We start from the raw sequence: 27,100 nt of genomic DNA, 5'->3' as shown, positions 1-27,100 counted from the left end.
CTTTTTAATGCAATGAATTAATGGCCAAGGAGAGACACTGAAGACTTATTCGCTCATAAAAATCCAAAGAATGTAGAGAGCAAAAGCTTGGAAAAAAATAACCTCATAAAGAACCATGAGTCTTAGCCAACCTGAGCATTGAAGGCACTGAAAATTTAACAAGTGATCAGCACTTGTGCTGTAGGTTTTGCACATAAACCAAACTCTAACACATCAGTAATTACTGCTGACATAATGAGTCTATCCCCAAAATAAGGAAAAAACCCACTCCTTCCTTGAAATCATGCCCATTTTTGTCAAGCTCCTTCAAAGCAATTAAATTAGCACCCTAATTTGAGACCCACATAGGATGGTCCTGTAAAATGATGTTTCATCTGGTGCTTCACAGCAGAATATAGATACAGTTTCTAAGAGGACATAAGCTCCTAATGAAAGGAGTTGCTTTCTAAACTTTCATTCTCTCTCTAATCAGCATCAAGAATAAGTGAAATCAGAGGTGGGGTCACTGCTCTAGGGAAGCCCCTTCCCAGAAAGAAAATCATCCCAGTGTACATAATCCAGGAAAAAAAGCTCATGTGACAAGTCCAGGAACGCCTACAACCCCCTTCTATCTCAGCCAGTCTTTTTGTGACAAGAGGATCCATTTAACAGAACATACCTACTATTTCTGAGCCACTCCAATTTCAAAAGGAAAAATAATACATTAATCTCCCGTGTGTGTGGTAGGACCTGGGAGGCCACTTAGGAATCTTTCCTGAAGAAAAGTGCTCTATAAATATAAAATATGTAATTGACACCTCAATGACCCTATCATGGGGAGCTATTGAGGGGAAGTCTCTTCTCCAGCTGGATGGAAGCAGTTCCCATCATCCTTTTGGGTACAGAAAGAATAAGTTTTCATCATCATTGAAAATAATGTACTTTTTAGGCACATCAATTCAGAAATCTGCTTGACGACCTTTACAGTTTGATTATAATAGCCTTTTTGTAATTATATATACATTTTTATTGGAGTATTTAAAATGCTATTGGAGATGAGATGAACAGCAGTTAAAGGAGAATGAAATCAATATGGTTATCTATGCAGGAAATCAGACAGCCTTTTTTAAGGCTTCTTTTTTAAACTTTCAGGGTTTCGTTTTTGGGATTTTTTTTTTAATTTAGCATGAGGTAAAATTTCTGTTCTTAGCTACCTAATGTCACAGGATTTCCTGAATGGCACAGTCCTGTATCACACAGCAGAGAAGTACTTTATAAATCAGAACTGAAGAAGGTACCAGAAAAATAATTAATTCCATTAAAAGGCCTTGGCCCCTTGCACACTGAAAAAGGAAGTGATGTTCAAACACAGTTCCTTCAGTAGTAACAAAGTAATATACAAGTAATTAGGATTTTGCAGTTTATTGCTGCATGTCAATGTGTTAAGTACTTCCACTATAAATGCTCTCAGGATCACTAAAAGGATCTTTTTCCATAAATGAAATACATTTTTAAGTGAGACTTAATATTACTGCCCGAAAAAAATCTGGTTGGCACAAGGAACTGGGATTATACAGAAAGAGGAAAACTCCTACAAATTTCAACCGACAAAGAAACATGATTTTAATAAAAAGGGGATTTGCTTGAGAAATTGTCCTTCTATCAGCAGTAAAAGCGCTGCAATTTTAAGATGTTGCTCAATCATTTTAAGATTTTAGGAAACTGTTTGAACGCACTCTCTAATAAAAATATAACCAATAATAGAAGGATGTTGTAGCAACTAAAATGGTATTAAAATTGTGCTTTTGTTAGTTCTGAGTTAAGGAACAATGGCAGGATTAGCAGGAAACTATTACGAAATTAATCTGATTATTGCCTTATAAATAATGAAGCTGTACTTAAAAGGGTCCACAAGCTCCACCATGTCAGAACACGGGTCTAACACATGATGCAAGACTAAAAAGGAGGATATCTTCCCTACTAATTAAACAGCAAAAACTGAATCCTCCCAAAAAAATCAAGTAAGAACAAACAGGGAAGGGGAAAAAAAACAGTATGACTTGTAAAAACACAATAAAATTAACTGCAACCAACTCCACCCTCCTCATAATCAGTCTCAGAGGAAAGAGCAGGACTTTAATTCTTGTTGTGTTGCACACTATCACAATTTCTCCACACACAAATTCCTCTTTTCCCTGATTCTTTAGTGAGAAGGATGTAAAACCCTTCTGAGAGAGCACCAGCGTGGGCAGGGGAAGGACAGTCCCTCCACAAGGGACAGCCACCTCTGGGCACAGCCTTCATCCAGCTCAGTTCAAAGCCACAGACAAGTGGACAAAAAGCCATTTTTCTTGTTTTAGGTCCATTTTATGGACCATGGCAAAACCCTGTTAAATGATGTTAATGTCTTCCTTGCTAAAATAAGCCTAAGATCAGTGATTACAGCGATCATTCCAACTCCAGTGAATTGAGCTGGGAGAAAACTGACAGCCCAGTTTCCAGTCTGAATGCTGGTCCCAGTACTGAATGAATCTTGGTGGTGCTATTCTGGCAGTTTGGCCCTGGCTCTAAAAATACTACTTTGGAGCTGACCAAAAAAACCACCAAACCACCCCAAAAATCTTTAAAAAACCAAAAAAACCCAAAACAAAAAACAAACAAAAAAACCACCACCAAAACAACAACAACAAAAAAAAAAAAAACCACAAAAAAAAAAAAAAACCCACCCAAACTAAACAAAACAAAACAAAACAAAAAGTAAAGCAAGATTTGTTGTGAAGAGTGAAAGCACAGAATCACAGGTTTGGGTCGGAAGGGACCTTAAAACCGTATTGTTCCACTCTCCAAGGCCTGTCCCACCTGGCCTTTCCCCTGCTGCTCACAGTGGGGGGAAGCTCCATTACCCCCAAAAACATATTTTGCATTGTAACTGGTATTCAGGACCCTGAAAAATGAGGCTGATTTGGAACAACCCTCATAACAAACGACAGCTGCCCAAAGTCACTTTCTGAATAAACCCAAATCAACGTCAAAGTTCCCACCATCAAATCTCTTCTCGAGCTGCAGCACTGAAATCCCAGCTGTGGCTGCTCTCCTCTCACACCCAGAGTGACAACCTCCACTCCAGGAGCTGCCACGTGGAGCCACGACCCTCATGGAGCCCTGACAGGCTCTTCTCTTCCACCAGGACACGAAATCCAGCTGTCCTTGCCCCCAGCCACAGCACACCTAAAATGCAGCACCAGAGTTGGTGTTAATCCCCAAATCCTGCTGGCTCAGAGTTACCCACAGCCTGCAAACCCCAGGCTCCAGCTCCTGCTGACTCACGGCAGCTCTCACCCCTGCATTGCTTTTCTGGAGTTTTCTGGAGCTCCTCAGTGCTGGTGCCCAGCAGGCTGCCCAAACCAGGGGACAGACACAGGTTAATTGTTGAACCTACAAACCCCACTCTGGGTTAGCCTGAGGAGGAACTGCTTCCCACCTTCCAATCCCACTCACACCCCTCAGATCTAACTGAGCCTTCACCTACAGAGTATTCTGAGCTGAAGGGACCCACAAGGACCATTGAGTCCAACTCTTCAGTGCCTGGCTCACACAGGACAGAAACCATGTTATCAGCACCGTGCTCTGAGCAGCTGAGCCAATCCCAGGGTCATTGTTTAAAACATCAAGTTAAAAGGAGGAGGAAATCCAAGTCCTGCTCTGAATTATCACCAAGCCGCTGCCAGGACCTCAAACAGATCTCTGAACTTGCACGTCAGTAATTATTTTCCAGTGGGAAACAACTCCAGTATGTTGGAGTTTGTGAAGGTCTGGAGGGAAGGTCCTGAATATGATCATTATTCAAGAGACACTAAAATGGAAGAGAAGTTATTCCTGTTCCCACAGACTGGGTCAGATTAAAAGGGACCTCACTGGGCCAGCAGGGTCATCCCAGAGCACATGGCACAGGACTGTGTCCAGACAGTCCTTGAATACCTTCTGTGAGGGAGACTCCACCACCTCTCCCCTCAAATGTTATTTATTTACAGCACTCTTCAATATCCAAGACACCACCTTCATCTCAAAACAACCTTGGGTATTTTTTGTTATACTTCCTATTGTTTCTACAGTTTGCTGAACAGCTCCTGCAAAACTTTCCTTCCAAATAAAAGCCATCCATCCTCAGACATCATTCAAATGGGCTCACAAAGAAAACAGTAGAGAGAAGCAGCGCTTTGGAATTTATGCCACATTTCCAGCCCTGCCCCTTCCAGCAGGCAGCTGGTGTGAAATTCTGGGGCTGTGTGACCAGGTGTGTGACACTCTGGTGTTCTCAGCCATGGATCTGCAGTGATTCCCCACTGCAGGAGCTCCAGCACCAGTTTTCCCAACCTTCAACCCAAATAAGCAAATCCCTTCCTTAAAGGCAGCTCCTGGGCAAGGCTGCAGTGGGGAAAATCATCTTCTGATAGATCATCTCAGACCCACAAAGCTCGATGGGCTATTTTTTGTATATTATATTTCTGTTCTGAAAGTTTAGAAATATTCTTCCTATTCCTTGTCCTACCAGTGAGAAAGGTGAATCTGGCCAATGAAGAAAACTCTCTGAATTATGAAGAATCTGGTGAATTATATTAATAGCAAAAGAGGAAGATGCTTAGAGTTACAGCTACTGCAATAAAAGGAACGAGGGATGTGGAAATATTAATTGAGAATACTTCCTGAGAATGAACATTATTTTTAATGATGTACCCCAAAAATATTTTGATAACAAAGCAAATATCAATAAATGCACCAGTGGCCGTGGCTCTGAGTTAGCTTTAGTGGTGCTCATCACCCCCAGTACTGCAGCCCCATTTAAACACAGATCTTTGACAGCACAGGTCTAAATTTGCTTGGAAGGAACTGGGATTTTACAAGAAGAAATTACTCTGCGTCATGGAAGGTAAAAATTGCAGAATGCCACTTACCAGAAAAAAACCATCCTGGTGCCACATTGCTGCCTCTCTGGGCATGGGCCAGATGCAAAAAGGAGGAGGTGTAAAGGGGGTGGGTGTATATATATGTGTGTGTGTGTGTATATATATAGAGACTATTTCTTTATAGGGTATTGCTGTTGTGCCAATCAAGAAAAGTGCAAATAGTTAATTTTGGCAAGTTTTGCAGAGTAAGAATTTTGCATTTCATGCCCATGGAATTCATCAACTCTGCCTAAGGACAGAGTGAAAATCCATGGTGGTTACAGCAGTTATGGCAGTTTCATTAATGACAGTTGTACATCATAATCAAAGTACAAAATTTATTTGCTGCACTTGGAGCGAAACCAAAGTATTAATCCTAAGGATGTTACCTGAGAACTCAAAGTAAAGCTACCACTATAAAAACCCATCAGCAAATGTGTTTCAATGAACTCCCAACATAACCAATCTTCTTGTCAAAACCACTATCTACCACTGAATTAAAATACCCAATGATCTGGCCCTGGAGCAAATGTTTGGAGAAATCCGGGGGAACCCATTAATTCAGTTCTCCATATCAGATTATTAATAGGTGACAAACCAGGAACTCATTATGTGAAACAAGTTTAGGAAGAGATAATCACATTAGCTGAATACTCACGGATAAAAGCTGGATCAGATTGGCTGGGCAGGATCTCAGACACCCAGAGCATGGAAATTTCTCCTGTCAGAGCCCTCATCCCAGTCAAGGTGTTCCAGAGCACACCCACCAACTACAGATCCATCCTCTGCATGGGGAAATGCCACAGCTAACCCAGGCTGTGCCTCTGCCACCTGCACTACAACACTGAAAGCTGAGAAATAATTTGAAATGCGTTATTCTGTCATGTAGATTAACTCAGTAATTTCTTGTCTCAGTTGCCTGTAACTCCCTGAATTTGGTTGTGGAATGTTTAAGAAACCCGATTCAAGAGAAGCCAGAAAAAAAAAATGAACTGTTTAAATATGGAACCAAGCATTTGTTTGGACCAGATACTGACAGCACAGCAAATGCAGCTGTCTGAAAGGTGCCATAAGCCAAGGGATGGACAAGAAGAAAAAGCTGGGATTTTTGAAGATATTTTAATTTGCAGCACTGACTTAATCCCCCAACAAGAACCTTCATTTAAGTCCAGACACAGTTTTCACCAATCTATAGATGATTTTTTAGGGGGTTTGCCCCCTTTTGATCTGTGTTAAGCTATATTAAAACCAAGCCCAACTCCAGACCTCCTCTATTTCCACAGTATCCCTGCAAAAATGAGAATTTTCCGGGATGATCCATAACTCTCCTTACAACAGCAATTTAACAGAGCCAAAATAACAGAACAGAGATAGAAACGACAGAACGAGAAGCAGCAAAATGATGCAAAAAAGGGCGATTTTGCTACGGGAAGTTGGGACTTGCCACCTGGAATTAGTGGGAGCCGTGAAGTGGCTTTAGTGACAAGGGGAATCCAGTAATTGGGGTTGATTTCCTGGCGCTGAGCAGAGCGCTCTGGAGAGTTAATTATGGCTCTGGAGGGAGCAGGGACACTTCCCACTGGGGCAGGGACACCACGGAGCAGCCACCTCCAGGATTTGTGTGACAGGGGCACAGAACTTCCCTGCTCGGCCCATCGCGGGAAATCCACGCGGAAATTCCGAGTTAAAAGGGGCAGGAGGGAGGAGAATGCTCCAGCCTGTCAGGAAATAAAACAGGGTCATCGTTTCACCCACTGAAACAAGTCACTTGTAGCCCAAATTCAACAAGATTCTTATCACTAACCCTTGATTTTTAACCAGTAGTATTTAATTAATTTGGCAGAGCTACACAATGCTTTCCTGAGTGATATCCAGCTCCCCTCTTGGGTTCCTTCTGCAATCATTTCCTTTGATTAACTTGACTGTATTTACTCAAATTAACCCGTGTATTTCATACATGTTGCAACAAATTAGAAGAGAAGAATTAAAAAGCAGCCTGCCAACTTAAAAACTGAGTGAGTGGAACTTCTTGAATTAAAGCAGACAGAGTTATTAGCTGATTATTATATGGAGAATGTTCAGAAGAAAGAACATGCCCTTTCCATTTTCATTTTGTATTACTAGTGATTACATGATATATCTTAAATTATAATTTGAGGTAAAACTATGATTAAAAATAATTTAAATATTGCACAACAAGTTAATTGCTCTGGAATTTCTTCATCTTTGTTCCTGTTCTTTGATTCAAAGATCCTGTGCTCGGGGTATCTGATCCAGGAGTCTCACCTGAGGTGGGGGGCCAGGACCCTCAAGCACTTCCCTCTGTGGTCTTTACCACAACAGGGGGACGTGGGGACACCATCAGGTGCCACTTTTACATATCCCACATTTGCTGCACAGCATTCCTGTGTGCTCTGGGGCAGAGCTGCACTTCCCCTTTCCCACAAAACCTTTCAGAATTAAAAACGAAAAACAGAATAAAGGAAATGACCAACCCTCTCCCAGCCATCAAAACTGGGTGAAGTACAGGAAAGGAGAGGTGGAAACCAGTGTCTGCTTGGCCACTGCCACAAAGCAAATGGGTTTAATAACAGATCCTTGTGTTTTCAGGATTAGACTGACTTTCTGAGAGTCTTCATAATTTAAATTATAATTTAGGAGAAGATGTTCACCTTAAATCCATAATCTCTCTTTGCACTGGCACTGGAAAAGCTTTTACAGTGGAAACCACCTCAGTGGCTCAGAGTTAAACCCTCTGTGCAGGGCATGCACAGCTCTTGTTTAATTCCACAGCATCACTGCAGCAAAGAGATCCTGACCAAATTCTCAGGAAATTCAGATCCTTAACCCCGACCTCTTCTCAGGTAATTTCCTTCAGGGAAACCATTTTCTGAGAGCAACCATTCCCAGTTCAGACTTTATCAGAACATCTTCCTATGAAAAGCCATTTAGGTCAACTGGAACTTCAAGACAGCTCTTTTGTGAGAACCTTTCCCAAATACCTCTGCTTGGGGAATACTGCACTTCCAGCTTGGAGGCCAGTAACAGGCTTACACATGATAAGATGGAGCCAACCCAGAATAAGGCAGTTGGTGAAATTCAGGAGTCCTGTTAGGACCTGCTCGCTTCAGTGGATGAGAAAAGCAAGAACTTCAGGCAACTTTCTGCAGTTGGGGTCAAATTAGGGGAAAGGAGAAGCTGTGAGCTTGGCAGAGTTTCTCAGTGTAACCACAGAGAATTGCTCTCCTCAGATGAAGCAAAAAAAGGAATAAAGACAGTAACTATGCCCTTGTGCAAGAGGAGAAACCATCACGGCTCAGGAACTCTACTGAAAATATTTCTGCTCCATTTTATGGGGAGTTTTATCCTGCAGGATCTGGCTCCTGAGAAGCACGTTCCACAAGCACGTGTGAGTAATCCCATGCAGGATTACTGATCACTTTGCCAGTCTTTAACTAAATACCTGACTTTTAAGCACAAACAGATATAAAATTGTCTGCAAGCAAGGGCTAAGAGTACATGGGCAGTGCAGGGTGAGACCATCCCTGCAGCAGCACTGCAGCTTGATCTGCTTAAAGCAGCATGGAGATTCTACCCAGAGGTTTGTTCTTCCAGTTTTTCCTCTACTGTGCATTTCTACTTTGCTACTTTACACGGATTTAAGAGAACCAGCCAGAGTAAGTACAAGCTGGAGTATATAAACTAACTTCTTGTATAAATAAGCCACCAAAATTACTCAAAACTGACAAAAACAATACTAAAACTTTAACCATCTCCATGGAAAAAAAATACCTCCATTAATCTTGCAAACAAAACAAAACAGCCTAAGCTGTTAAATCTCTGGTAAGAGACAAACCCATAAGACACTCATGATGGTAACTGATCTGATTAGTTGGAATCACTAAAGAGTTGAGGAAAGAGATGGTCAAATAAAGAGAGGCCAGGCCAGGAGTAAGTGCTCCACTTCTCTGAGAAACAGGTTTTCTGTGTCCAATTGGTTCTCAAAACTCTCCTAAGCCTCACTCACCATTCTTAAGAGAGAAGGTATTATCTTGTCCTGCAAGGCATGGAAAATTCCACGTGTGTGTAGATGAAATCTCTGCTTGGAGCTGCTGGTTTATAGAGCAGTCAGGGCTGTGGCTGGATCGATGCTGCACAGAGCTCCAGCCTCTGCCAGGCTAAGGGTTAATTACCACTGATGGGCAGCAAATAAAACCTCCATCCTCCAGGCATTTGCAATCCATATTAATGACAGTGCTTCCTGCAGACAGGTTCTTAGGAAGTTCTGTTTGACCCTTCCTGCTCCTCAGCAATGGGCAGAGAATGAAACAGAAGGTGGACTGCGAGTTCTCACAGTGCCAGAACTGAACCTGTAACAATTCTAACAGGACAGTAAACACAGACAAGAAACATTCAACATAATACAAAACTTGTGCTAGCATCCCTGGCAGAATTTCCCTGGCACAGAAACGTCCTGGATGTGAACTCTTCCTCACAGAAATCTCCCCCTTGATCCCGCTGCCATCTCACCCCCTGCTCAACCATCAGGAAACTCCAGCTCCTGAGAAACATCTCTCCTTCACAGGGAAGTTTTTTTGGGAATTCCAGCCTCTGGCTTGGTTTCCTGTATTGCCAGGTCCAGCCTAAGGGCCAGAATAAACACAGAATATTCAGAGAGTGTTCAGCAGTCCCAACAGAGGAGTTTGTTTTAAAAGTTCAAACAAGATTTTTGTGATACAGATTCAGTGATTCCTTCCTCCAGAAGAAGGTGTCAGAGGAAACGGGGCAGAAAGCATTTTACTGGTATCACTGAGGATAAACGTGAATCAGGGTAAGTGGGCAGGAATCTACCATCAGCCTTTAATGTAAAAACTTAAGAGTAAATTCAAAGTAAACAACAAAGCAGCAAATTCTGTACAATAAAATACCAGATTTATACAACTAGGAAGTTTCCTCAAAGTAATTAAGATGCTTTCCACAATGAAAAGGATTGGATATTTTTGGTTGATTCCAGATTTTATAGATGATCAATCCTAAGAATTTTAATTTTGAAGAAAGTATCTGATATTTTGTGGAGAACAACCTGGTTTTTACTGTTCTCACCAACTTACCATGAACCAGCTCCTAATTAGCTCATGCATAAGAAAGGTGCAGCTGCAATTTTAAAAGCCTGAAGATTTACTATGGCAAGACCACAGATTTCCAATGATCTGTTCTGTCTGCAGAGTGTTTATCTACAAAGCATTTTAGTGTTCATCTGTAAAGCATTTTACAAATATTAAAGCAATACCTACTGCTGTCTTCTCCTTCAGACAGACTCACTATGTCACACTGTGCACAAAAATTAGGCATTTACCCCCCCTTCAGCAGAACACAACATTCCACGAGAGCTATTGAAAAAAGCCAAGATACTCACACTGAAAAATGTAATTTTGTTATCTCATATGTCACAAAATGCAATATTCCACTGAAGAAATACACAAAAGAGAAATAATCGAAAAAATATACATTTAAAAAAAAGTAATTAAATGTTTAGACTGTTTGACCTTTCCCAGTCTTCCCTTACAGGAAGCAGTCTGTGTTGTACTACACCTAATTTAATTTTCTGTTTCTTCCTTTCTGCTCTTAAATACTAAAGAAAAACTACTAAAATGCTAAAAAAAATACTAAAAAAAAAAAAGCATCATAAGGCAGATCTACCATTGCTGAACGAGCATGACACACCTGCCCCAGTAAAAACAACTCCTGTTCCTTAGAATTCTGGGAAACTATTTAGGATATTTTTAGAGTATTGATAAGTGAATAATCTTCGGGTGAAAGAATTCCAATTAAGGAGCAATTGTTTTCCTTTCTGGGAATTTGCTGGTACCAGTCTAGGAACTCCACCCAGGGGCTTTGGGAATTGTTTTCTCTTACTTAGTCATCCATCTTTGGAAAGTCTCCAACCAAAGATCCCAACCTGAATGACCCTGGTTTTAAAAAGATAAATTTCATTATATTTATCTGCTAAGCACGTTTGGGTTTGGTTTGGTGTTTTTTTTTTTAAATCCACCCACTGCTATTAAGAAAAGCCACTAAGAACTCTCAGAAATAGCTTCTTTTCAAAGATTTAAATACCTTTCTCTTATTTTGGCTCCGGAATGTTCAGCTCATAAAGTGACTGCACTGGAGACCAAACACCAAGGTACTTTTTTTACTTAATCTTTTATTAAACAAACACCATTCTGCTGCTGGCACCAGTGAATGCAGATCACTGTATAAAATCCTTACTACAAACACAGGATTTGTTCCTAAACAAGAAGGGGGGGAAAGGGAGCAGCAGCAGAGTAGCTCCAAATACACCTCCCTGCCATTTGGAACCCAGCTTCCACTGACATTTTCAAGCCAATCTTTTGGTTTTTAGAAGGCGTCAACACAGGAGAAAACGTGCAAGTTTTACTAATAGACACTTCAATATTGTGTCCAAGGGTCTTAAATAATTGAATTAAACCCCAGGATGGTTCAAGCACAACATATCTACCAGTTATCCCTTCATTATCTTCTGTAGTCAATAAATGCAGCTGTTGAATGTTCTGAACTTTAATTCCAACATTAGATTCTGATTCCTGGCACAAATTTTAAATGATTGAACAATATTAAAGCACGGAACACACGAGGTTTTATGTAATATATAAATTATAACATATCTAACAATAGGCAAATCTTTCCATAAGACTGGGTTATTGGAATACTAATTGCCAATTTTCCTACTCTGAGAGCAAGAAAAAAAATCAGTACACTGGTAGAATTAAATTATTCATTTCAATAAAAAATACTTTATTTCCTAACAGCAAAGATTTGGCAATAAGATTTTATATAACATCATTTACACCTGATTGTATTTCACTTCCAATTTTTTTAATCCTGCAAGGTACAAAGCAAATACTTCTGAAAGGGACATGCAGCCAAAGCCAAAGTTTCAATTAGAGCCTTTCCTATGTGGCAGCAGCAAGTCAGGACTTGTGGGCCTCGTTCTCTTCCTTCAGATCATTGCTGAGGAAGAAAGAAACCTGGAGATGCTGCTGGCACTTCAAAATCTGCTTATCCTTAAATGCTGCAGATGATGCTGTGGATGATGCCAAGCAGCAACAGGGGAAAATCCCCACTTTTCCACCCTCTTTTACAGAGCTGAAAATAACACAAACCATCAAAGAACTATTACTGGGGAAAATCAACTTACAAGTGTTCAAATTTTATCTCCTGTTTCTTCATGTTGCTGTCCCCATCCCCATCTCCCAGGGTCATACGTACAGGGTTAAAGTAGGGGTGTGTTTTAACAGCTCACACTCTAAAAGGATTGTGTAATTTAAAGAAGTGCAGAAAACAGACAACAATGCCCCCAAATATCAACTCTCTCTCGTCTGTGTTCTAAAGTAGGAAGGTATTTAAAAAAAGAAACAGAATGTGCCTAAGAACTTTGTGTGTGATCACTGCAGTCATAAGAGGGATTTTTTGAAAAGTTATCCACGTATTTCATCACAGGTTTGTGACTAGACAGTTGCTCTTTTAAGGTCACAAAAATGAGTGTGTTATCAGATTGATTAAAATGCTCATTCCCACCAAAAACTGCTACATTTTCTGAACAGCAGTCCAACAACATGCACTCTGCCAAGTGAGCTAGCTCCCCAAAATGCTTCTAATATTTCAAACACTTACAGACAAAATATGTTGTCCCTTTTATCTTGTATTAAAAATAAAAATTAAAAGGTATGCAGAAATCTTTTTTTTTTTTTTTCCCATTCCATAATTACACTGATTTGGAAAATAGAACAGCAATATTTAATTTTGGACCAGCAACAGGTTTTAAGAGTCAATACCCCACAAGACAAGCCAGCTACCCTTACATATTTTACCCAGTTATTGCTCACTTAAAAAAATCCCTTATCAGTTGCTGTGTTCTAAGACTTATTTATATGTATTCACACATCTAAAAATGTGCCAACACTATTGTTGAGGCAGAATTCAGTGGAAAAGCCTGGAAATTGGAGGGATTCAGTAGCACACTTGCTCCAAGACACTATAACCAGTTTCATCTTTGAGCAGAGCCACTTTTGAAGTGTGTACATCCACAGAAATATCTACATGCAAATACACACCCAGAGAACATCCGAGTGCCTTTTTGCCAGCTCGCAGTTGAAGAACTCCGAGAGAAATTTACGGAAACAACATGAATTCACAGAATACTTTTCTTTTAATAAGTAATCCTGAAGGCTGGCTTTGGGTTTTTTTAGAGCAAGTTATCACTTCTGGGAGATGTGCAAGCAGCATCCCCCACAGCAGATGGGGTGAGGGTAGGAGCCTGTGGAGATGCAGCTGAGCATCCAACGGCGCAGCATCCAACTCCTCACACTCCTCACACCCAGTGCTGACCCAGGACAGAGGGCTCTGCCACTAGAGAGCCACTGTTTTAAGTGTAAAGACACTAATTTTTGGCACTCATGTTAGTGATCAGAGGAGCCTGTCTTTATGTGGCACCCTCCATGGGGAAGGAGGCCTCTCCCGCACTGATCTCGCTAATCTCCGGAGCTGGGGGAATTTATTAAAAATGCTATTTAGACAGACTGGCTTCTCTGCAAGTCTGCTACACAGGCTCATCAAACTCATTAAACCCAGCTTTCAATCCCAGGCTTGGGAGTGTAATCCCTTTAAAAAACCTGCTAGACCAGGCTGAGAGAACAAAAACATGGTAGTTACTGAACTGAGAGGTGCACGAGCGCCGCTCACCTCGTGGTCAGTGTGGGAGATGGACACCCCATCTTCTTGGGCACCACCAGCACTGGGCAGGGAATACTGTCCTTGGAAACTACAAACAGATGTTGTGTGTTCTACCTCAATGGCAGGAAGGATGTTGATCTGCAGCAGCATCAATCCTTCAGCCTCTCCCTTGTCATCTGTTGTCTATGAAGGTAAAAGTGCTGTTGCAGCTGGCACAGCACAGAATTGGTGACTGTCCTTCATGGAGGAACAGGGGATGGCTGGAGTGTCACCTCCTACTGCCAGAGGCAGTGCTGGGATGGGCAGGGTGAGCTCTCCTACCATTCCCCACTGCCCTGGCAAAACCCTCCATGGGAGCTCTAAAATGCTGCGTCACCATCAAACCTTCGGATACCCCAAAAACTGACTTTCATCTCCACGCACGTGTGTAAAGCGGTTGTTCAGTTGATTTCCAGGTTCCCCCTGCCTACAAAGCTGCTGTTGCCCATGGGGAGCCTGGAAAAAACCAGATCCAGTGCTGAAGCTGTGGGAAGTCAACGAGCAACACCACAGGCATCAGACTGAGAGAGAGAAAAGCAAAAGCTGCAACTCGAAAAGGCTGCAGGGTGCAGGAGTTGTAGAGGGAGGTTCTCTGCACAGCACAGCCCAGCAGCAGGCTGCCTTGGGGAATTCTGCTCAAGGAATCATGGCATTGGGACGTTTTAAATCACCCCAGCCCTGAACAGAGTGCAGGACTGCTGGGCAGCTTGTGGCCTCTGAACTGACCAGCAGCTGAAGGGCTGCAAGAAAAAAGCCATGGCACTGAACTGCAGCCTCCTGGTTCCAGGGGTTGTAGGTAAATACAACAGTATGTAACTTCAAAATGTCACCAGGAGATTGGATACAAAGCTTCCTAGCACAGTGACTAGACAAAATGTAAAATAAAATGAAATTAGAAGGTTCCCTATGGGGTCAGAGCAGTAAAACTGATTCTGATTAAGTTGCATTACCAGACAGAAGCAGGATCTCAATAATTTACAGCCAGAGACAGGATAAGTGTCCATTAGTATTAGTGTCTATGGATGTACACTTTCTATTTTTCCACATTTTCAAGGCCTCTGAGACCATGTCTGGGCCTCAGCTTTCCCTCTTCCTGGCTCCAAACCATTGAAGTAAAACCTCTTCCCCCAGGCAGAAGAGAAGCCTTCCTCATTAGCATCCTCTCCACCCCCAAAGGGTGGTAAGGAAGAAGGCAGGATTATTTGAAGTCAATCTGGACACAGTAAATGGTCTCTAATGGTATCTAGAACACAAAATTCAGGATAATTTGAAAAAGTTATGAGGTTGGACATGATCCAAATTCAGATGAGCACAGCGCAGCAGGATGTTCTGCACACTGTCAGTGACCCCTACGTTCAGCAGTCCCCAGGTTTTTTTGGTTTGTTTTCAATATTCCTTTCAGGCCCAGCAATCTTGGGAAGGGCACACTTGAAGCCAAACCATGGAGTAGTAAAGGCATTAAAAAAATAAGCCAGATCAATCCTTACAGAAACCTGGGCTCATTATATTAATTGTGTCTAAACCTCCATCAGTGTGTTCTTGGCCATTTTCCCTTGCAGAACCAAGGCAGAGTGGCTGCTCTCACTTTGTGCCTCCTCCACTAATGAGCAGCCTCATGCCACTTCAATGCCTCTTCCCTCCCAGGAATCATTACCTCAAGAGTTAGAACTAATTTGACAAAAATCTGTTCTGCACCATCATCCCCAGGTTCTGGAGGTTCAGAGAAACCATGGAAGGCACTTGCTGACAGGTCAGAACAGCTCTCCATGGGTCTCCAACAAAAACAAATGAGTAAGAACATCTGGGTAGAGGTTTGGACTCTTTTTTCTTTTTTTAAATAACTGCTTCGTATTCAAGGGATCTGCATTTTCCCATGTATATTTTTGAAAGGAGTGGTACAAAGTTACTCTTCTTGCTCCCTCAAATTCCAGAGACAGGGATTTTTCAGACTGTGAGTACAATGAAATAATAATTTAAAATCATCAGAAAAAACCCCAGCAAAATCAATGGTTGTTTTTTACTGTGTCCCCAGTTTTGGGGTGGGCAGGACATCTCAGCAGTGGTTCTCATCCCCTTGGGATACACTGGGATCATCTCCATGTGTTTTAGCCCTCCCTGGTGCTAAAGTGAGCAAGGAGGGAGGGTAAGGAGCTGCCAGACACTCCTGCAGCTGATGAGCAGCAGCCACCCAAGAGGTGGTTGCATGATTTTGTGTATAGAGAGCTTGTAAAGCACTTTGGGAAGCTGCAGGATGAAAAGGACTCTATAAATGTAAGATATTATTATTATTAAACCAGTGATCTGACAAGAAGAGACAGCTCTTCAAATCTCTACAACAGCTTGAGCTGAAGAGATCAGGGAGTCCAATTTGAAAAAATAATAATTTGAACCGAATTGGAGGATTAGAAGTGGCAGTTCTTTTGTGGATTCTCCATGGCAGGTAAATTTAGTAGGCTACTTTAATTTTGCATCGTTTTAACTCCTGGCAATGTCCTGTGCATTGAATCTGACAGAGAGACAGAGTGTTTGAAGCTGTCGTGGCTACATTTTAGTCTCCCAATTTTACAATCAGTGTTTGAATCTGCTACTACAACTCTGGGTACAGAGATCAGAGGCTTATCAAAGAGGCATCCATTTCAAAGACAAGCAGCAGCTTTGACTTCATTCCTTCAGTGCTTAAAATTCCTGAAAAAGCAGATGAGCATACCACAAAACAGGTCTGAAGGAAATCTCTCTATCGCCTGTAAACCTATTTCAGTATTAATTTTTTAAGGATCTATTTTGGTCTCAAGTAAAATGAGTGTGTTTAGCAGAGATAATCCTCTCAACAGGTGAGCTTAATATATGCCTTTTGCTGTGACTGACTGAAAGAACATTTTAAACTTATTGCTTTTTCAAGCATTAATTGAAGAACAACTTCAACCAGTTAGCTGATTTTGTTTGAATCTTTTTTTAGCCTAATAATGTCTGTCTTCCCTTTCCTAACAAAGCAGCACTTCATTTCTTTATCACTGCCCTTATTTTACCTGCATGGATGAACCAAGGGCACCGTGGGCAGCAACATGTGCCCTTTGCAGTAAGATGCCAGGGTTTGAAGGTGTATCACACACTGGAGTGCTCTTTCCACACCCAACTCTTGTTTTTAAGTGGAGTTTCAGCATTCACATGAGTGATAACATGACTGATCAGCATGGAAGTGAACCAGGCTGGTTTTTTTCCTTCTGGTCTCACATGCACATTGCCCACCACTGGGACCACTGCCCATCACTGGGACCAAGTGCCTGGCTGATTTCTGTTAGAAAGCAAGAGAGGATTGCTCCAAAGTGATTTGCAAATCTGATCCCAGCTCCTCCAGCTGAGCACTGCCCAGCCCAGGGAGGCCCTGAAGAGCTGGTGCAGGGAGCAGTGGATGGTTTCCCACAGACAACGGACAATTTCCCAAAAAGCAATGGATATACTCCACTGGGAGCAGTGGATGGAGTTCCCCAAGGAGCAAAGGTTTCCAGATAACCAAGTATCCAGGCACTGGAGGGCAGGATAAGGGCAGGGCAGGTGAGTGCAGCCCCAAGCCCACCTCTGGCTCCTTGTTTGCACTGAGTGCTGCCCATTGACCCATCCCAGCTCTGGTGCTTCACCAGCACGACTTCAGAGGCAAAGGGGATAATCAGCAAGAGGTTAATTTGTCTGATGGAGGCTTGGGAGAAGTGGCACTGGGAACATGGTGCAGCCAGGCCCAGGCAGCTTGAAAGGAGCCGCAGGGAGCTGCCAGCCAAGGGAGGCACTAAAGCTGCCTTGGAGAGCCACGGGCACAGCAGCAGCCTCAGCACAGCCCACTGCAGGCGTGGGCACGTCCCAAAGTGCACAGACACTGCTGAAGAGTTCAGCTCACATCGCTGCTGACGAACAGGGCTGAGGAGCTGAACACATCAGGCGTTTTGGGAAGCACTCCCAGCAGAGGAAAGCTGGGGATTAAAAGCAGCTTTGAACCTGCAGAGGGTTCGCAGGTGCCTCTCCTCAGAGCAGCTGGTCCAGCAGCATTCAGCCCAGCAACACAAGCTGCTTTTGCAATAGTTTATTAGAAGGTCCTTGGTGCCCACACACCCCCACACACTTGGATACGCTGTCAAACCTGACATACTCTTCAAAATACTTTAAATTACTGTTATTTACCCAGTAGGAAACAAACCACAGCAGAAGCTTTTCACGAGATGTGATGATGCTGTATCTACCTCATCCATTGCTTTCATTCATGAACTGAGCATTTTTCATTTGAGAGAACCACAAGAAAACCATTTTGGGGCAAAAGTGTCCCAAGTTTGGGACCTTTAACAGCTTCAATCTTAGTAAGTAATAATAATAATAGAATCATAGGATGGGTTGGGTTGGAAGGGACCTTAAAGCTCATCCAGTTCCACAGGGACAGGGCCACCTTCCACTATCCCAGGTTGCTCCAACCCATCCAAGCTGGCCTTGGACACTTCCAGGGATGGGGAAAGCACCACCCCAGTGTCACCCCAGTGTCCCTGGGTGACAAGAATGAACAAATGAAGTGATGTCTGTCCCAGGGGCAATCCTGTGCCAGGGTACCCCCAGGACCAGCACAGAGCTCATTCCCTCATCCTTCCTGCTGAACACTGCCCTAGTGCTGCTGCTTCTAAAGAAAAACTTCCCTTTTTAGAAAGTCACTGTGTGTTCGATAGATAAATAACCACCCCTGTACTTAAAAAGTGCAGAACTATGGCCATAAATAAGCATTAGTGCTTCAAAAATTGTGAAACCACAGCTTTATGGTTTTAAACAGAGACAAGGTGGAATCCTGAATGGTGGCAATGTATTTCAGATGAAAGCTTTCAAGGAGATGAGGAATAGTTACAGGAGCTGGAACCTGAGTAACTACAGTTGCATTAAATTATTCCATCTGCAAGTCCATTAAAAATTGTTAATGGTTTTGTATGGCTTTTATATTTATTGGGTGGGTTTATTCCTATGTGAGTCATACATATTTATTACCACAGGCCAGATAATGGTTATTAATAAAACTTCTTTTATTTGCATACTGTCTTGATGCTGCCCTAAATATTTACAACTGGTCTATAAAATATAAAGAATCCTCAAAAATTCTAAATAGCACCAGGGATGCATCACAACTTTGCTTTTTGTACTTTATTACTTTTTTGGTGGTTTGTTTCTTCAAAACTGGAAGAAAAACAAAACCCCTCAGCCTGGTAAATCCATTTCTTTTCTCAAGTCAAAAAAGCACTAATTCTTTCAAAGCTTTAATGCACTATTTGTGTGGAGGAAGTGAGAGGAGATCCAAAGTTAAAGCAGGCTGGTTTTTTATAATTAAGAAAATACATATATTTCTACACATAATTATGAACAGTAACAAAAGCTCAGTATTAAAATAGGTCCACTGAATCCCTGGAATTGTGCCTGCCAACTAAAACACCTACTATGAATTTAGTAATGGGCTATGCAAACATAAATTACTAGGCCAGACATTTTAAAAGGAAAAAAAGGTGATTTATTGTCACACTGGAGACATGGCAGGATAGAAGCACAATTTCATTTTTCCATATATTCATCAACACTGCAGATGTGTTAATGCAAAAAGAATTCCAAAATAAAAATGACTCTCAACTGCTCTAATTCTCATCTGTCATTTAATTTACTTTAAAATTGTTACCAGAAAGCATTTTTTTTTATTGTTTTAAGCAAGCAAAAACACACTCAAAATTCCTGGAAGAAAATAGGTTTTAAGACCATTTTACAGACATTTCTTCCTCTAAAAATCAAGACTTCATCCAAAACTGACCACAGCAGAGTGACCCTGCAGAAACTTGGGGCATTTGAGAGGGTGTTTAATAGAAAAACTTCAAACTATCATTTGTACCTTGGGCATTTGGTTTGTGAGTATTTTTAGTGGCCATATTAATAGTTTCTGGTTTTCTTTCAAGCAGATACAACTATTCACTTATCCACTGTCAGAGCAAGGACAAGAAGCTCTCCTAACTGGCAGCCCCTGATGAAAGAGTTATTTGTGACAACGTGGGGATTTTAATGAGAACAACGTGTTCCTTTAATTCCACCTGAGTGACTTTGAGGGGGTCCAGCAGATGAGTTGAGGGTTACAGAACCTTTGCTCACAAAGTCAAAAAAGGGAAAAATACTCATCGAAGATGTTTAATTATTTCTTTGCTCGGTAAATACACATAGGAAGGAAGAAGGAAGAAGAGCAGGGATATTGATGCCTGTTATTTTTATAACTCTTCAAAATAAGTCAAACTATTGTTCTGAGTAATTTTAGGAACTGAACTTCAGACTCTCTTTGCCAGTGATGTCCATATAAATTCCAAGTTTTATACTCAGCTTACCATAAAACAGAATGTAAGAACGGCTGGGTAATTGTTGGTGCCACAGCGAGAAAAATCTCAGCTGTTTCAGCTGAAAGAAATGACAATATTTTCCCTTAAAAGCCAGTCAATGATACACCAATAAATCACGTTGTATCTTAATGCACACTACATAAAGTACGACCATTCTGCAGGAGGAAGGATGACAAATGCTCTGTCAGAGTGAGTTTTTTTTTTTTTTTCCTTGAGTTGTGACCTTGAGAAGGCTCTCCTCTTTCAGCCCTCACCCCCAACCTTCCCCTGCCCTGCTGCCTGCTCTGGCCACTTTCCAACTGGGTCAGCCCTGCCAGGTTCAAGCAAAGGCAAGAACAACCAGGCAAAAACAAACTGTTTGCTTTGCCTTCTTTCAGCCTCAGTGACAGCACAAACTCACTGCAGCATCAAAGGCTTAACAAGAGAGATTAACTTGTAAATATTTGCTTACAAGTGTGTGCCTTTGTAAACCACAGTAATACCCCAAATATCCCCTTTTCTCCTTTTCTGCAATGGAAAATGCAGCACCCTTGGCGTTACTGAAATCCAATACCTGCCACCAGTGCTGGGAGAAGAAAAGTGAATTCTTCAGCTCTCAAGAATGCTCAAATGAAAGAAATCTACATTACTAACAGCAAGTGACTTCAGAGGAATTAATTTGTTCAACTACTCTAATGAACTTGGTTGAATCAGATGTATCCCTCACTTGAATGTTTTTTTGGAACTCTTGAATAAAGTAATTGCCTGTAGATTTTCAGATTTACAGAAAAAGACTTTTGAGGTAAATGTGTTGTAGAAAATTGATTTAAGAGTCTCTTGAAAGCAAATGGAGAGAGCAACAGTAACTCAAAGTGGCCTAGGTCATGTGGTTTCAGAAAAATGCTTTAAATTAAACTTCTCTGCCTAATAACACACAACACAATCATGACTTCTGCAAGTCAGAGAAACTCTTTTCCTGGCTTTCAGACCTTTAAAAATGCTGTTTGAAAACCATGAACTAAGAAATCCTACACAGCCATAATCCCCCAAATATGGCCTCATTTGCTAAAAGGACTTTCTCAAGCCCTGTTATTCCCAAATAAATGGCAGATTCTGCTGCCCACCCTCTGCTGGGAACAGCACAAGTTAAGACAATAAAGACAATTATTGAAAAAAACCCAATGAATGAAGTTTGCTGAGTATGGTAGGAATGGGCAGTGTTGGTCAATGGAGGTCAGCTTTAGGACAATCCTAGAAAAATACAACTGTGAATTGTAATTGTTTTAGTGTCCTCTCACTTCCAATAAAAAGGCAGCAAGAGATCATAATATGGAAATAGATGTTAGAAACACTGATGGGTTTCCTGTGAACAAAGGGAATATGCTAAAGTGAAATATGCATTAAATAATCCATCCAGGACAAGGTTAGACCTGATTTAACCCCTCTGGCTCCACAAGACTGGTGTTTAGATCACATTTAAAGATAGGGAGATAGATTTTATTACTTTTCTGGAAAAGTCACATGATAATAATAATAATAATAATAATGTACTTCTCCATTTAGCTTTTGAAATACCAAGCCCATGTAGTACAAATTATCATAAAAATTATTTACCTGGCAAACAAAGCTTTTAAGAATAAAAACATGGGAAGGTAGGACAGGCCACCTAAATATTATCCTAAAGGAGAGGGATTCATCAAACAGGAAAAAAAGTGAAAACTGGGAGGGAAAGGGAAAAAAAGAGGAAAAAGGAAAGAAGAGAGGAAAAAGAGGAAAGTGGGAAAAGGAAAAAGGAGGGGAGAAGGCAAAAAGAAAACAATAAAAGGAGTGGAACAACCCAGCTGTAGATGGCAGCAAATCAATATTCACCCCTCTGTACACAGACATTGAGAACATCAATTATCCTCAGACAGACTCTGTGTTTTCAGTAGATTTTGTTATTATTTCCACTTTGTCACACAGACTAGAGCAAAGTTGACTGTGCAAAATCATTGGGAATCAACATTACCCACAATTCTGAAGATCCTACTCTCATTTCAAGAACTAATTCAAGCAGCAGAATTATTTTTTTTTTATCCTTAATTAAATTATCTTTTGCTGTAGAGATTGGATATTTCAACAGAATACTCCAGAAACACTGGAGGCAAAGAATTTAAGCATTTTGCACTTTGAAAAACTGAGCCCTTCCATAATAGCTGTCTGAATTTCCTTATGACTTGCAATTATAATGATATATTTTTTATATTCATTATTTATATTTATATGGCTCTTAAAAATACGCACCACCTTGACACACAAGATGAAGAACAAAACCATTGCTTGTGTAACAGAACATTTCACAGGCATCTTTCTTTCTCTCTGAGGCACTGCAGAACTGTGATGGAGCACGATGGGGGTGACAGGGATGGTTTGGGTGGAAAACAGCTTTGATGTAGGCAGGTAAATGTCATTTGTTTGGATTAACCAAGGGCTCAGCATTCAGCAGGCTGCCCCCTCCACCCAGTCAGTGCTCAGGTATTATTTTCAGGTATTGTTTTATTATCTAGCACTTTCCCATAGTCCATTTTCCAGAGCACCTTTGCTTGAAAATTTATGTTCCTGTGCTTAGAGGTTCTCCCACATCCCTCCATAACTCTGCCCACTGAACCTTTCATCTGCTTTACAGGATTCAGATGGGAATTTGGGCATTTAAAGGTAATCTTGACTTTCTCAATCTCACCAGTTGAGTTCATTTACAACCCAGAACCTGCAAAGGGCAAAACCAGTAAGGAATCACCCATCCAATTTACTATTTTATCCATCAGGATAAAAACCAGGGCCCACAACAACAGGTCCAGCTCCTGTCTCTAAATCTGGCCCTTATGCAGGCACCTCACATCTGCCTGATTTCGCAGAGCTCACAATCTTCCATGACAAAATTAGTTGCTTTCTTTCATTTCCCAGGCTCCCAGGCTGGTCTGTGCCCAGGTTAAGGAGCCCTGGTAAAAACCCCACAGCTCAGTTATCACCTGGCTCCTGTGCCAGATCCTAGAGAAAAGCAATGGGGAGTTACTGCTTCAACAGGCTGAAAAGTGGAAGTATTAGAGAAGCTTTTCAATGTGTCAAACAGAACTGGGTAAGCCAAAAGTGGTGGCTGAACTAAGAATCTGGGTAAAAACAAAAGCAAGGTTATCAACATTAGGAACTATCTACACTTCATGCCAAAAATTACTAACCTGTGCACCTGGGATTATTTAGAGACTAGAAAATCCCAACTCTCAAAGATGGTCATATGAACATTATTCACACCAGAAGTGGCATATGAGGACAGGATTAAGTAAAACAAGAATTCCACAGAGGTTAAAATACCCCAGAAATACCACAGTTGGTCAAGACAGTTCAGGATTTGTCACTGTAGGAAAATAATCATCTGATGCAGGTTGTCAATTCACATGATATATTTTGAGATGTCTTCCAAGTAACAGTCATGTAAAATTGATGTTTCAAGTAATCTCCTGACCAGTCTCAGCCTTCCACAGGAGCTGCTCAGGGGGAAACAAATTGAGACTGAAAATACTCCAAAACATCTCTGAGCAGCAGGTCTGACATGACCTCCTAAAAAGTGTGAAGAGGTAAAGAGTATTTCTGCAGTAACAGGTTAAGAATCCTTTCTGAAAGTTTCTGCACAGCCACTGCTGAATTTTCTGTTCTCATAAAGTTCCCAAACATGAGATACTTCTTCCCAGAGTCATCTCCCAGTATGCCAAGACAGAAATAGTATTTTAACATTTTTAAATACCAAAAGCCCTAGGGTCATTCCTCCAAACATGAAAACATTGTATTGCTTTTGCAGCAGTTTGATAATTTGCAAGGAAGGGCAGAAATGACCCAAATAGATCTGTCACAATTTTTGAAAGTAAAAAGAAACAGAAGTATCCTCAACTTCATTAGCAATTTTTGGAATCCTTTTCTGCTGCACAGGAGATGACTTTCAGACTGGTATTACAGAAAGTCCAGAGGCAGCAAAGGATAGGAAAGTCAAGGTAATCCACTCCTGATTGATGGTGGGACTGGCAAGGACAGAGGAAAAGAGATGCTGGCACAGCCTAAACCAGGGCTGCACCGACAGGGATGCAAGCAGAGTGAAACACAAAATGGAAAGTACAATTCTGAAACAGATTGTTACATCTGACAATTCCATCTTTGTGGCTTTGTTTCTCCTTTTAATGCCAAAAAAGTTGTTACTTCATCATGGAAATTGAAACTGAGCTGTACACTGGGTTATTTATCTATCTGAAGAACATTCTGCATCCAGGCTGGTTTTCTACCACAGAACCCTTTTGTTATGAAAAAGAGCACGTTGGCTGTTTTAGGAATTTAAATGTATCAGTTTGGAGATGCCAGTGGCTCCCTGTGCACTCCCTGTGCCCCTCAAGGACGTTTCCCATCCTGGGGAGGTTTCCAGACAAAGCTGCAGTTACTGATCCTGCCTTCTGATTTCCAAGTGCCTCCCCAAAGTGCTGAAGCTCTGAGCAATGCTCACAGACCTCCCTGCTTTTTGGGAGTGCAAAAAAACAACTGAAGGTGAACACACACACTGCACAAGCTGTAAGCTTTGTGTGAGGAGGAAATCCAGTGCAGTTTTCCAGCAGGGATAGCTGGACACCCACATCTCCCACACCAAATCCCTTGGACAGCAGAGACCTTCCACATCTGAGCTCCCTCCATCCCTGGGGGCAAAAACTACTTCTCAAGTTGGCTACAGCTGCCTCTTCCTACAGTTCAGGTATTTCCTTCTAATTCTTTGCTCCTATTTTCATTCAAAGCAGAAGTTGCTCTTCAGGAGCAAAGCTGCAGAAGAGCACCATGGCAGAGAAGGCAGACAATGAAAGAACCTAAAAAATTCATGCAAGGTTCTAAAGGAATGTGGTTTCATAAGACAAAAGATGGGGATGTAGAACCTAGCAGAGATCCCAATTTCCTCCAACACTGGGGATGTTCAGGTGGTTGTTTTGAATGTAGTCCCTGAATAAAAAAACTCACATATAAACAAACATAAATAATTTTTAAAAAATAAACTAATTAATTAATTTATTAAACCCTCACATATCTAGAAGAGAATAGAGGGTACAGAATCGTATTTTGTAAAATAATATTGAAAACCTCCCCATCAAGTGCTTTAACTTCTATATCCTACTTACTGGAAAGGACTAATTGCACAGAATTTCCCACTATATCTCTTAAAGTAATTGTAAGAGAATCTATTTGCCTCTGAACATTCCTCTCTCACTGAGTTACTAAGGTGCTCTCACAATGCACTTAAAAAGTGTAGTAACTTGTAGGATTTTGTTTGTTGTTCTCCTTCTGCTCCACAGAAATAAAACTGGCCTAAAGAAATCCTCCTGAAATCTCTAACGTGCCATCAGATGGGACCTGGCAGCTACAACCACATTCTGAAGAATTTGTCATTTTACTTACAGAAAAAAAGGAAGGCAGCAGGAAACAAGTTAGGTTTTGTAGTACGAACTTAAGCTTCTAGCAAACCATTGAAAATGTGGCCCCAGAAATCCATGTATTTTCTGGATTCTGTACAATTTCCTATACTCTCCTTATTCTTCCACTCCTCTCCTTCCTCCTTCTCTTCCCAACAGTTTGCAAAGGCAATCAACTCACCCTCTCACAGCTCCTGAACTCACTCTCCAAACTCATCACCCCTTTTAATAAATCCTGCTCCTTCAAAGCTGCAGTCCCCAAATCCTCTCTTCTTCAAAGAGAACAGATTTCCACCCCACAAAGCCTCCAGATAAACAACCAGTCCCTCCTGCTCCCCCATCCCCTGGGGCAGCATCCCTCCTTCTGCAGCCACAGGGAGCAGAGCAGCAGCTGCTGCTGGAGAAGCAGCACTGAAGGTTCGGAGAGCTGCCTGCTGCTCCTCTCCCAGGAAGAGCCTTGGAAGGAGTTGGTGCTGGCATATCAGTTATCTGGAGCTGGCTTTGAAACGCCACAACATTCCTGGATGAACAGATTGCTGGCAATCAGCAGGGGGAAAAAAAAAAAAATCCCCAAATCCACAAAACAAACAGAGGAGTCAGCCAGCCCTGAGCACTGCTCTGCTTTCAGCAGGGAACCAAGTGAGATTATCTGTGGGTTTGAGGTAACTGCACATGAGCAGTTTAAACACTCCCAGCTTCTCACACATAATATTCACCTTTCCCACTTCTCTCACTGGTTTTACCCCTGCAAGTTTTACCCCACACCTGTGCTCCATGCACGTCCTCCCAGGGGGCTTTGGCTCAGCCCTGACCTTGTTGTGCTTCCAGTGAAATCAACAGCGAAACTTAATTTGATTTTTGATGGAAAAATGAGCATCTTTGAAGTCATGGCCTTGATATAGATTTATTTAGGCAGGGAAATGTCACTTTCTAAATCCAAGTGCTCTGAGAGTTTGGATTGGTGAAGAATTTTTTTTTTTTTTGCAATTCCCCAGGTTTTACATTATTATATAATTTAGAGCAAGCCTATTTGAAGGCCAGTGTTGATGCTTCCTCTAGAAACACCAATCCCCGTTTCAGAATTCACAGAATGCAAAAGCTCCCTGATGAGGAAAACATCAGAGATGAGCAGGTTTAGATAAGGACCTGACAATACACACAAGAAAATTACAGAAATAAACCATGAAGAAGAAATCATCACTTCCACATGCCAAGACCACCTAGTACAGCAAGAGACTGGGACTTCTCTCCTTACCTCTGGAGTGTTTTTCTTGAACTCACGACTTTGCTCAATAAGTTTTTTCCTGGACTGCTCACTTTCATCTTGCCGGTTCGCCAATATTGTTGCTGTGGTATCGAGCTCTCTCTGGTAAAAAAAAAACAAAAACCACAAACAAAATACAGTCAGAGCTCTGTTTGTCACAGAAATTTAAAAAAAAAAAAACAACAACAACAACAACAAAAAAAACTCCCCCAAAACCTCATACATGCATCATGTTATTGAGAATATGGGGATGGAAGAACAAGCACCAGGCCTCCAGAGATCTGA

At 41.5% G+C, this 27,100-nt stretch overlaps 1 protein-coding gene across 7 annotated transcripts in view; it reads right to left on the bottom strand.

The window, feature by feature from the left end:
* The window catches only part of CUX1 (cut like homeobox 1), a 274,071-nt gene that overhangs the window by 195,190 nt on the left and 51,781 nt on the right, over positions 1–27,100 (bottom strand). For all 7 annotated transcript variants that reach the window (XM_066333204.1, XM_066333199.1, XM_066333200.1 and 4 more), the window contains exon 2: positions 26,807–26,917. In XM_066333204.1, the coding sequence (XP_066189301.1) occupies positions 26,807–26,917 (111 nt within the window). The remainder of the gene's footprint in view (positions 1–26,806; positions 26,918–27,100) is intronic.

The sequence above is a fragment of the Sylvia atricapilla genome, chromosome 20, assembly GCF_009819655.1.
Source record: "Sylvia atricapilla isolate bSylAtr1 chromosome 20, bSylAtr1.pri, whole genome shotgun sequence".
Classification (NCBI taxonomy): domain Eukaryota; kingdom Metazoa; phylum Chordata; class Aves; order Passeriformes; family Sylviidae; genus Sylvia; species Sylvia atricapilla.
This window is presented reverse-complemented; position numbering and strand designations above follow the sequence as displayed.